This window comes from Erpetoichthys calabaricus, chromosome 17, assembly GCF_900747795.2.
Source record: "Erpetoichthys calabaricus chromosome 17, fErpCal1.3, whole genome shotgun sequence".
In the NCBI taxonomy this organism is placed as follows: Eukaryota; Metazoa; Chordata; class Cladistia; order Polypteriformes; family Polypteridae; genus Erpetoichthys; species Erpetoichthys calabaricus.
In genome coordinates, this window is record NC_041410.2 from 67,693,776 (window position 1) to 67,706,794 (window position 13,019).

The following is a 13,019-nucleotide window of genomic DNA, read 5'->3' on the forward strand; positions in this document are numbered from 1 at the left end:
ATGACATAACGAAGTCGGGTATCATTTTAGACTATTTCAAGGTCAGTGTCAAATATGACATTATTTTTCTGTTATTTACTAGGGAATCTACTCCTCTCTGGACCTTTATCAGAAGGTGAAAAATAGCAAATGTATATTACAATTGAGAATACTTAAGACTTTAAACATTTAAACTGAAGCACAAATTTAAAAGTTTTAAATATATGACATAGCTGTTCTTATTATGTATTTCTACCTCATTAAGTAAATCATTGCATTTCTTATTAACATCCCGAATTAAGTCAGCTTACACTAATTCAAACATTTTCACTTTGTTATTATGGGGTTTAGATGGAATCTTAAAAATGCAGATTTAATTTTAAATGGTTAAACATGACAACACACTTTACTGTAATAAAATTTGCAGAATTTGAAGGGGTCTAAATCACATAATCCTGAATTTAAATCAGTGAAGGCCTTGTCCGAACTTTTTTTGTTTTTGTTTTTTTATTTACAGTGCAATACTGGTAGGTTTTGATTACCTATGGCACATTTTCCCAATATCCTTTGAATACTAAGAAATTATGTTATAAAAATTACCATTACATCACATTTGTTAAATGTAATTCACACTTTTTATACTAGTTTTTGTTCATATTCAAAATAATATTTTTATTGTACATTATTGGCAATTTGCCGTCACACATTTCTCAGTGCTGAATGATCACCAATTCTTACGTGAATGAGCGTGAAAAGGTCCTGAACCCTAACATTTATGTGGAGTCAAGCGGGATGCTACTGTAGATGCACTCCTCTAATGCATGCCTTCATTTGCCACATGGCATGAGCATATTGTATTCTATTACAACAAATTAATAAACAGTCAAACATTTAATAAAATGGATAATTCCCACTATAAATACTACAGCTTAAAGGATGTTACATTCAAAAGCTGGAGTCCAAGTGAAAGTCGAACTTCTTAATGCTTGTGACAAGCCTGCCTTTGAAGTACACATCTACTGTAAATATAATATCCATAAGGATATAAAAGCATCTTACCAATTGTGATTTTAGTGGTAGAATACTGTTTAATTTATTGGAAAGAAATCTATTTTTGTTTTTTAAAAGTAAAACAAAATAAAGAAAACGTGGAAACAAAACAAACAACACATGGACAAACACTATATACAAATGGAGAGAAAACACAATGTAAATAAAAGGTTAACTGCACTGTGAAATTTATAGCACCACATTATGCATAATCTTTTAGAAACAGACTAAATGTGGCATCTGTCCACATGTCTGTATTATTTGCTGTAGGCTCTAATTAAGGAGGGCTAACTTAATTTGGGTGCCTTTAGGTTGGGAGGGAACATATTTACAATCTATTAAAAACCAGCAAACATGTCCTCATAAGGAACAAAACCTACAGCTATCATCATATTAACATGTAGGGGAACCTTTAATCATTTTTGTAAGTGTGAAATTCTATAGCTACATACAGTTGTCACAATAACATATTTCATGTGAGCATTTGTCCCCATTCCCTTTTGTTGGCACACCCACCCACCAAAATAATGAGTAACCATTGGGTAAATAAAAAGATACTTTAATAAACAGTAAATACTAAACTAAATTAGTATCATCTGCACATTCTTCAATTACAACTAAATTTCATAAATAAACAAAAAACAAAATAATGTTATGTTTATTTAAAATATTCTACTTTGACATATTATATGTACATAAAATGTTCAAATACAAATCAGTTTAACAGCCACAATAATTATTTTGAAGTTCACTTTAAATGTTTACTTTAATCTTGAGTTTGTGGCTAATGAAATAATAAAAAACCATACACACTCTGCAGTTCACACAAAATTATCTAGTCTATCCAACATACTGTAATTAAAGACTTTGAATTTAGCCAGACATTTTAGCTATCAACTGAAAATGTTACCAAAGAAAGAGAAACAAAAGTAATTATTCCAAACAAAATTTATACACAATTAAACCTACAGTTTAAAAAATATATCAGAGGTCACATTTAATATTATAATTTAATAGTAAGTACCATCATTTTTGTAGCCAAAAACAGATGTCATTCTATAAAGTGAAAGCAATCATTGTTGCATTTAGTACCCATGATTCCATGAAGGTCAATAAATCAGAGTTGCCTATCTTTAATACATTAGGCTTACAAAGAGAACCACAGTAGTTAAGTGTAATACTTCCAAAAATGCTCCTTTGTACAGACTGCATCTATAATACACTTTAAAAGAAATTGAAAATTGCATCTGAATAGGTTGTTAAGATTAGCAGTTTAAATCTCTTTATCATTAATCATCTTTTTAGCAGCATATATAGATATGGGCTATTAACTTCTGCCTTTCATAAATGAGGACAGCCCACAATAGCAGCAATGAGAACATATACTTAAAAACAAAATATCAATATGCTTTAACACTTACTCAACTGCACTTCTTTTAAATACTAATAAAAGGTCAACACAGTGAATTTATTTCTAATGATAAATACTGGATTAATGTAAGACATTAAAAATTAGATTTGCTGACTCAAATATGAATTGTAATGGCTACAGGAAACGAATATATGGGAGTTAAAGAGAATTGTTGGTAGTTTTGTTCAAAAAAAGATCCAAAACAAACATTTTTGTTTATGCAAAGCATCACATGAACTTTAAATGCTTCATTTACTCTATATATGGTAGTATCTGTGATATGAGAAACAAATCTGCCATTTAATTTATTTTCAGTAATTATTGTGTTTACTAAATAAGCACAAGAAACCTTAAAGCATGTGCAAATGGTAAAAATATTTAACAGTAACATAAAAATGGCAACATATTACATTAAAAGCTCCATAAAACGAATAATGATTCAGGACACAAAAGGCTACATGATATTCCTTACAGAAACCATTCTTAAAAAGTTCAGGTTACTGCAGGATGCAAGAATCAATAGTTAAGAAATTATAATAATTTCAGTTATGTATAATGGCAATTAGTAGTGTTCTTTTAGGGTTCAATAAACAAGACATACGGAGTGGCAGTTTATATTATTAAGTACCAATTCCAAAACTTTCTACTTTTGGTAATTATGAGGCAGTCAATCATTATCAACCATGGCAAATAAATTTAATAAGTAAACAAACTTATAGAGGTTTAAAAAAAAAACTTCTGAAGAGAAACCAGCAGTATGTTTTATAAAGTGTGAAAAGCACAGAGCACCACCTCAAAATACAATCAGTTTAGTATATGGTACCTGAACATGAGCTTTAAATCAACCATTTGTTAAGTGCAAATCGAAATTTTCTCTAAACAAGTTTTCCCTTGATTTCTTTTTTTTTTTTTTTTTTTTAAAGAGAGATGAAAGAAACAATCAAAGCATATTTTAAGAAACCAAGGAAAACAAAAGGTGACATTTTAATATAAACATTAAAATATAAACAAAAATAAACACCCAATTAAGCATACAGTACTGAAAGTTCAGATTTAGTCAAGGAGTCAGTAAACAGATTTATGTTTACAAAACAATGGCCTAAACACATTTTATATAAAATCATTTTTCATCCAGTTTATAAAAATGTCACTCTTCCGGATTATGTTTAAAAAGAATAACACCAGCAAAATATTAGCTCATATAAAACTGCACATTTCTCAACAGCTGACGGTTTGTTTCAGCCACTGTATAAAGCCCATAATGATAACGAAAAAATACTAGTTATATTCCAGACACAACCATGGCTTAAAAGACAAATGTTATATTTACAGCAAAAAAAAAACAAAACAAAGTTCATCTTAAAAAGCAAACTTATTAAAAGTGCATGCATTATTTTTCATTTACTGTATGACTCTGAAATATTGTGTAGCTGCTGAAGAAAAGAACATAATATTCAGCTATTTGGACCTCTACACAAATACTAAGAAAAAACTATACTGTCCATAAAACACTGAAAGTAATAGAAACAAAAATAAATAATTATATGAAATCAGTTTATTCTTTTTCAATTAGTACTGCAGACTAAGTATTTTGTAAATGGAAATTGTCTAAACTATCGCTTGAATACTGAATCAATGAATTATTAAATATATATAATATTAATGCTTCTTTAATGAATTTAATGGCTTTCAAATAGCTCCATCTTATATACAGCAGACATACCCTTTGGGAAGGTGGGGATTAAATGGTGAGGATTAGGTCTGTCAGCACCAGTTCTCCAAAGTCACGTACTTAAGCACCTTCTTCAGTGGAGAGATTACAGTTCGTTTACCAGGTACTTCACTAGCAAATTAGCGGATACCTGCAAAACCTACTGAGAACGCTATGATGGCAGTGGCAATTTACCCTTCTCATGTGTCCTAGTTACAATACTTGGCATCATTTTTCTTAAATTCAAAGCTTTATCTGGAATTATTGTAGTGAAATTATTCTCTGTCACATCTGAAGTAACAGTGGAGGCAGCTGGCGATGTGGCTGATGAATTCAAGGCTCCATTTTCTTGTATTTTGAAATATACTACATAAAACACCGGGAAAACAATTCCAATAATGAGCATAAGAAGGACTGCATTCCACCAGGGGATTCCCCAGTCTGCCCCATGATTGGCTGTAGTTTGGTTTTCTGCATTGTTTGCCACTATACTCAAAGTCTCAAAATCAGTCTTTCCTGCAGAATCTGTGGAGTAAATAATTCTTTCAATATTTTTGTCTATTTCTTTAAAAAAGTTTGTGCACTTATTAGACTCAGGCCTGTAGCTGTCAGTTATAACCAAATCACTATCCAGAGAATAGCTTGTATCAATGTCAAGAACACAAGATGATGTAGCTCCTTTAGGATCCCTTAATTCTTGATTTGCCTCAGTTAAAAGGCCATGTTTCTTTACTGGGATTTTAATAGACTTCAAAGCAAACATATCTTGTTCTCGAATTAGATTGTTCACTCTTTTAATATCTGCAACCTACAGAGTAAGAAAAGAAACATATTAAAAGAAAGCTCTTCTTTAAAAATCAACAACTTTTTTTTTTAGACCAATCTTCTCACTACAAAATACACACACATGTATATTATATATTATGCACACATATTACAACAAATTGTTAAAAGACATTGTGGTGCAGCGGGTCCACACAGCTCAGATTGAAAAGGCCAGTTTTTTTAAATAGATAATTGGCACTCTCATGGCTTAAAGAAGGGGTGTGGTAGTGTAGCCGGAATGGTTCCCAGGCGCTCATGATGTAGACAGTCCTCGCTTAAGTGCACAGGTGAGGAGTCATCCGCATCTGTAATTGATGCTGGGAGCTGCTAATCGCCACACATGAGCCACGTCCCTGTAATAAATAGGAGAAGCGCAAGGCAGAAGGGGAGGAGAATGGTAAAAGACTGGAGAGCAACAGAGCAGAATTGGGGGTAGTGCAAGAGAATGGACAAGCCAGCCAGCTGAGGAAAAGGAAGGTCAGCGCAGTCGTGGGTCCCAGAAAGAGCGAGCGATTGCCGCTCAAGGGACGGTTCATGCCCACTGAATAGGAGACTGGGTACAATAGAGGAGGAGTCCACCCTAGGGATCTGAGGGACGGCCACATGCGAGAAGGAAGACAGGAGGACAACCGACCCAACCCAAGTGGTCTAGCAGACACCGGCAGTGGCAGTTAAGACAGGGGTCAGTAGAGAGAGGACCGCGCCAGCTGAAGTCTCGTTGGCTAAGCAAACCTTAACTGAGCTGAAGAGGCTGGTAAGGAGCTGTGTCTGGCAGGTGTAGCCGCAATGATTGCTGCAAGTTTTAATTCTCATGTTTTAGCCTTGTTTTAACCTTTTGGGATTTTTACCTTTACAATGGATTATTTATGTAATGATCATTTGACTGCACCGCACTATTTATTTGAACACTTTTGCTTTTTGTTTATTTTTTAATAAAAGCACTTTTTTGCACCATCCCCTTGCTTCATTGTGTCTCACTGTCCAGCTCATCCGGTGACATTACTGACGGTGTCAGGTTCAAGAGCTCCCAAACTGGACAAGGAAGCCTGGAGCAGGACCTGCATCGTCACAGACGTGTTCATTAAAAAGCTCACATACAATGGGAATAGCAAAATATCAAATAATATCACTTATTTTGCCGAAATAGGAAGTTGTTAATAGAACTGGTGATGGCATAATGATATAGTGAATAGCATTGTTGCCTCAAAGATAAAGGAACTATGTGTACAGAACTTGCACATTCTCTCACATCCACACGGGTGTTCTCCAGGTATTTTAGTCCTCTCCCAATTTTCGAAAAACTGTATGTTAGGATAAACAACTGTAGGTGAACACACAGGAAATCCCTATTGTGGATTGTTGCCTCACTTAGGACTGGTTCTTGCCTTGCGACTAAGGCCGCCATGTCAGGTTTTGTCTTCTCACAAGCATGTAAGAGGATAACTATCCCCAAAAATGCCCTTTACCTAGTAATATACCTTAAATTACTGGTACAACTTAAAATATGACAAAGTCTTTTTAGATAAGTTTCACATTTTCTCCACCTGTAATGATCTCTGAAATGTGCTATAAAAACGCAATCAAACATATAATATTCGACAACTACTTAAGTTACATTTTGAAATGTTCCAATGTGTAGCCCTTCTACAATTTCTGTGAAGGTACTCTACATATGATTGTTAACATACAGTATGTAAGATGTTTAACACTAGAATTACCAGAGTCTACGAAAAAACTCGTAGATCCGGCCCACCTTAAAACCATTCTCACCTCTCTTTTGTCTTCTAAATGTGCCAATTAAGAGGAGCAGCGAGCAGCCAGCTATTCCATCCCCCACCGTCGCAGAACGTTCACTAAGTTTTCCCAGCTCATGCCTTGTTTGATTATCTGGGAGTGACTGAACTGCTGGAGTTTTAAAATGGAAATAATAGATCGCTATTTGGAATACATGCATTTCATGTGTGTTCCATTTCTACAGCAATCTGTGTAAACACATTGCTAAAACAGAAACTTTTTCATATTTTAGTAATAAATGTTACAAAATGTAGGCATAAACTATAGAATCTGTGAAGCCTGAAGTCCAAACATCAAATAAACACTTTCACAAAAGGTTCAAGGATGATACAACAGCTTCCGTGGCTTAACGCTACGGTTTGCTGACTTGGAGCACAGCTACCCTACCGTGCTACAGAGACGTGAGTTCGATTCAAAGCTTTGAAGAAAGTGTTTTTTTTTTTTTCCCCCTCAAACGGACATTGAATTTATAAATTGGTATGCACTGTAAATCGTTAACTTTAAAATGTCAATCGCGGTTATTTCTGTTGATTAATTCATGCTTTTTTACTTAGAGTCAGAACAGGAGCTTTTTCAGCTTATTCAGCTTCTGATCTGACTCAAACAGCGCCAGTATAACTTCACACCCGATCTGACGCTGTTCGTTTTCAAATAATATTGCATTACTTCGATGATGTTTTCTGATTGGTACTATTCGCGTCATAAAATGATTTCTTCAAAACATCACATATATTTGTCTCTTTCTTTTTTTAAAATGTGCGTCGTAGCACTCAGCAACTGGCCACCTGCATGTTCTTGCGCACACTGAATAAGACAGCGCTATATGCAATCATCAGATTCAAATGTTAACAGTTATATAGCACAGAATGGAAATCAGCAGTTCTTAGCATTGCACCACACAAGCTGTTATATCAACCGCCTACTGTAACTTGCTTTCTGTTTTCTTCGGTTATAGTCTTGAATAAAAGTGCACTTGTTTTGTTATACTTTTACATCAACATATGTTCCTGTGTTTGAGCTACATGGGCATGCTCAAAAAATACACGTATAATGCCACGAAAAGTGCATGCAGACACTTCAGTTCGCAAGCATTGGTACGACAATGCAGTCACAAGTACACTGCAGACCTTTAGCGCGTCTTTATGTGAAAACAGCATCAGATGGGGAGTGTCTGATGATTGCATATAGCGCTGAAGTTACTGCTCTTTACTATGCTTTCCTCTGCATGTCCTGGAGTACAAAAGAAACAGCATACAGCAACACGTGGGGACTGGCAATATTGGGGGAAAAAAACACGCGGTCGTATGTATCGTGATACACTGCAGAACTATAGCGCATCTTTATGTGAAAACAGCAGTGTCAGGTGGGGGGGGTGGTAGGGAAGGATCTTGAACGCGACTGAGACAATGAAAAGTGAATTTAAAAAAAATAAAGCTAACCTTTACAAATATCATAAATTACACCGGCTGTTACAGACTGAAATCAAATGTATCTTTTTATTCTAAAATAGTGAAAATAAGAACACTTCTCAAAATGGAGCTGTGCAGGATCGAACTCATGACCTTCTGATTCCCAGTCAGCGACTGATACTGTTACGCCACGGAAACAGTGATAGCTAATATGTGTCAATGTCGCACACTATGGTGGCTTTTTTTGGCGGTGGCTCTTTTTTTGTACCTTTTGTGAAAGTGTTTCTTTGATATTTGGACTTCAGGCTTCGTACATTATATAGTTTATGCCTACGTTTTGTCATTTGCTACTAGAATATTGTAAAACGTTTCTGTTTTAACAATGTGTTTACACAGATTACTGTAGAAATGCAACACATATGAAATGCATGTGTTCCAAATAACAATCTATTATTTCTACTCTAAAACTCCACTTCACTCCCAGATAATCAATCAAGGCATGAGCTGGGAAAAGCTCGTTTACGTTCTAAGTCGTTGGGGGGATGGAATAGCCGGCTGCTGGCAGCTTGTCTTTATCAGTACATTTAGATGACAAAAGACGCTGGCGGAGAGGTGAGAACGGTTTTAAGAAGTGATTTAAGGTGGGCCAGATCTACGAGTTTTTTCGTAGGCTCTGGTAATTCTAGTGTTAACAGCTTAGCCTAGACACTCCTGGGCTGCATGGTGAAAAAGCTAGCATTATGTGAGAATATTAACACTAACACTGGCAATCACGCTTATTCTAATATAGGGGCTGCAGCCTATCACAGCACCAACATAAGAATCTGTCCACCACAGGTCCCATAAAAACACATTTTCACACTCAAGAAGGCAGACATTTGAAGATAAGGTTGTCATACTCACTGATTATGTCACCAGAAAGTTGACTAGTACATGCCAGTAAGAATTTCACTATACATTATACAAGTGACAATACTGACCCCATGAAACTATGGGGCCAATTTATAATTACCAGCTAAGATCAAGAGAATACATTTGAGAATGTAGCTTTTTTTTTTTTGGCATGATAGTATTTTCTAAAAAGTTAAAATGACAGCACCATAGTGATAATGTGTAATGATAGAATTAGTGCTTCACAGGTGAGAAATCAGTTTGGGTACTTGCATAATGCTAATACAGGCACAGGGCTTAGTGCACTGCAATGTAATTTGTAGTAATGATGACCATTAAAGACTTTATTGTGCACTTCAATATTATTAGTATGCAGTAATTCAGTATTCTAATACATACATTTAAAAATTATAACAATTACAAAATGTTTCCATGTGTAATTTTTCCACCGTTTCTTTGCAGGTTTATTATGACCCTATCAGGAATTCATCTTTCTGTACAAATGTGGGCAAACTGGAATAATATATTTAGTGAAAGGCCTGCACTCCACTCCAGTACAAACAGGTAAACTCTGAAGAATAGTATTAATTTGACAAACACCAGTTCCTTTAAATAATTAAATGTTTTGAGAAAAACATATATCTAAGATAAATTAAATTCTAAATCTTAACCTGGTCAGCTTGACATGCACCTGCTGGTTTTGCTAAATTGAGGACTACAACCTGATTAAATATAACTACTAAAAGATATAACAGCATGTAGCAAACTACTACAAATGACACAACACCCACTGTCACTGATGGATCAAGTGAAAGTCCTGCTTACCTTGCATCCATACTGAAGTGCTAACTTATTAAGATTATCTGCATCCGAAACATCACGTTCAAGCAAAAGCAGTTCCCCTCTTTTGTCTCTTGCCTGCTCTCTACTCCTGGTCCTGAGCTGCACAGTGTTGAACTCATCTTCTGATGACTCGTCTGAATCTGTTCCCTCAGTCTTGAACAGATACAAGTTGCTATTCTGATGAGTTTGGATTTGCACTGGTGCCTGAAAAGGCCTTAGGAGAGAATCCTTTAGTCTAATCATGATAACATCACCTGCTAAGCACAAAAAAAAAAAAAACACTTCAGCATAACAACAAAATGAAATGTTTTACACAGGAAGAACAGCATAGTTTGTAAAATAAAACCTTCAGGACAGACTGGGGTCATTAAATACTGACATTGAATACATAAATGGTCATAGGGTATAAGCTTCACTATTTTGTTCAGTTAAGCCATTAAGTTGTTTTTATGGATTATAACCAGCGTCATCCTCAAAGACTTCAAGAAAGTCAATGCTACAAACAAAGATATATAGACATAAGATTCCTACCTAAATTCCACTGCATCATTCTGCAGTAATATCTTTGCGCAGTGATTTCAAACTAAGATCTGAATCACAACACATCTGCTTAACCGAAAATTTACAGAAAACCATTGTAGCCCTCTCTGAATCACTATTTATGCACAGTAGTACTGAAAGACATAATTTGATCAGCACTGGCAACATCTTCTTTCATATGCAAAAGCATGAATAAAAATATTGAGAACACACTTCACGACTTTTAGAAACATGAAACAATATCCTCATTTTTCATTAGCCCTTGTATATTTAAAGTGAATGATGTGGATTTAACAGTGTTTTTGGCACGTGGGTACGAAAAAAAAAAAACTTCAAAATGTAGCTTATCGACTCATATACAATTTTTTTGGATTTGTGCACATTACTTTAGGTCACCCAGGAGAATTCAGATACTATATTGATATTTTTCATATTAACAAAAAACAAGGCAAGTGGCAACAATGAATCTTTAAATGAATTTCTTACTACTGTTATTGTCAGGACATATAAAATGAATAAACTGATGGACTTTATATAAATATTTCCTTGCAGAACTATGCACAGTGGCATAGTGGTCACTGCTACAAATATACTCAGGGATTTTGACAGAAGCTTATTAACAACCAAACATGCTTGATAAGGCATCAACCCTGTTGCCTGTAACTTCTTAATGTTTACTGAAAAATAACAGAACAAAAAAAAAATCTGCATTTCCAAGGTCACACTTAAAACAGATAAATCAGTGGTATAAAGATATCTGAACCATTTATGGAAATGACCGTATGATTGTGATAATGCATAAGTAACAAGTTATGAACCAAACTAATTATGAAAGGAACTTATTTTTTGGAAAAGTTGATCCAAAATACACGTACGCTCTAACGGAAACATACATCTACATTCGAAATCTATTCATTTGTATGGATAGTTTATAACGAGGAAGAATTTCTAAGCAGAAACATTTGGTTCAACCGTACATTCAACTTTCAACATCTGCAATAAGATGCTGCTGATGTTCTATCAGACGGTTGTGGCGAGCGCCCTCTTCTACGGGCAGGCAGTATAAAGAAGAGGGTTGCCTCACGCCTGGACAAACTGGTGAGGAAGGCAGGCACTATTGTAGGCATGGAGCTGGACATCCGTGGCAGAGCGACGGGGGCTGAGCAGGCTCCCGTCAATCATGGAGAATCCACTGCATCCACTAAACAGTATCATCTCCAGACAGAGGAGCAGCTTCAGCGACAGACTGCTGTCACTGTCCTGCTCCACTGACAGACTGAGGAGATCGTTCCTCCCCCCCACTATGCGACTCTTCAATTCCACCCGGGGGGGTAAACGTTAACATTATACAAAGTTATTGTCTGTTATACCTGCATTATTATCATTCTTTTTTATCAATATGCTGACTGCTGGAGTATGTGAATTTCCTCTTGGGATTAATAAAGTATCTATCTATTTATTCTCGCCTGGGAAGAGACACTGAGGATATGTGAAGTTTTTGATTCGGTCTAGGTTGCTCACAAACTAGGAATCAACTCAGCTTGACAGGTGCCTGCGTGTATTGCTTGCTTGGCGTGTACGTGAAACTATGAAGAAATACAATCTGACAGCATAACGGTATTATAATATTTCCATTAACACCAAACCAAACGAAAGGTTGTACGCAAGACGAACACGTCTTAAAAACGCACATCAGATCTATTCGCAACAAAACAAAGTACCGCTAACGTTTAGACAAAGCATTCTCACGTGAGAAGATAACTTACAGAGAACTCGGCGTATATTCCGCTAGAGAAAAACTTATCTAAAAACTATTTTAAACCTCACTCACCGCGTTCTAAAACAGCAAAGCAGACCCATTGTACTACAGAGACGACCGGCTCACACTAACCGGAAAGGCGGGACAACTAGAAAGAGATCGGGGTGAACACCATGCGCCAATCAAATCTTTAGAAGTCATACAGTCTTATCCAATCATCTGAGAGCATACACAGGCTTGAGTGTTTCGAAAGAGAGAGATCATTCGAGTTTGGTTGACGCTTTCTGCGTTGTACGTGTCAAGGCAATAAAAGAAAGGTTTAGGCTAACAGCGTATCTGGAAATCTCTAGCCATGGCTTATCAGGAAGCTCTAGACGTTCGCAACCTTTTTTAAAAAATTTTGATTTTTATTTCTTCAGTGTATTCCCTGCAAGGCTCGTATTAATAACTTTTCGGACAGTACGTTCAGGTGTCAGATAAAACTATTTTGGGTATTTTTTTTTCTTCCTGTATTTTGCAGTTTGACTGAAATGCGATAAACAGAAAACTATCGAGTATGAACATCAATGCAAATTTTACTGTCGCCTTTTGGGTAATTTTACATATTGGTATTGAACTCGTACGTGTAGAAGACATGTTTGATTCACGTTCAAACGTGTGTAATGCTTATAAGTTTGACTTAATTATTATAAACTGGTCTTCCACTTAGCAAACAAGTGTAGTATGTATTTATTACTGATACATCAGTTTATCCTGTTATCAAGTTCAGGTTCTTGAAGGGCGGACTTTATTCAGGTAGCATCAGGT

General features: G+C 35.6%; 1 protein-coding gene across 3 annotated transcripts; it reads right to left on the bottom strand.

Moving 5' to 3' along the window:
- Positions 1–1,572: 1,572 nt before the first annotated feature.
- lysmd4 (LysM, putative peptidoglycan-binding, domain containing 4) lies at positions 1,573–12,375 on the bottom strand. 3 transcript variants are annotated; one of them, XR_007933714.1, is made up of 4 exons: positions 12,285–12,375; positions 9,896–10,170; positions 3,909–4,959; positions 1,573–3,854 (listed from the first exon to the last, which is right to left on the bottom strand). XR_007933714.1 is itself a non-coding variant. In XM_028823312.2 (3 exons), the coding sequence occupies exons 2-3, from the start codon at positions 10,154–10,156 to the stop codon at positions 4,324–4,326; spliced, it is 897 nt and encodes a 298-aa protein (XP_028679145.1). In that variant the 5' UTR covers positions 10,157–10,170; positions 12,285–12,375; the 3' UTR covers positions 1,573–4,323. The 3 variants fall into 3 exon arrangements, 1 of the variants encoding a protein (XP_028679145.1); XR_007933715.1 differs by having other exon boundaries at positions 9,896–10,167; positions 12,285–12,372; XM_028823312.2 differs by having other exon boundaries at positions 1,573–4,959.
- Between the last annotated feature and the right edge of the window lie 644 nt (positions 12,376–13,019).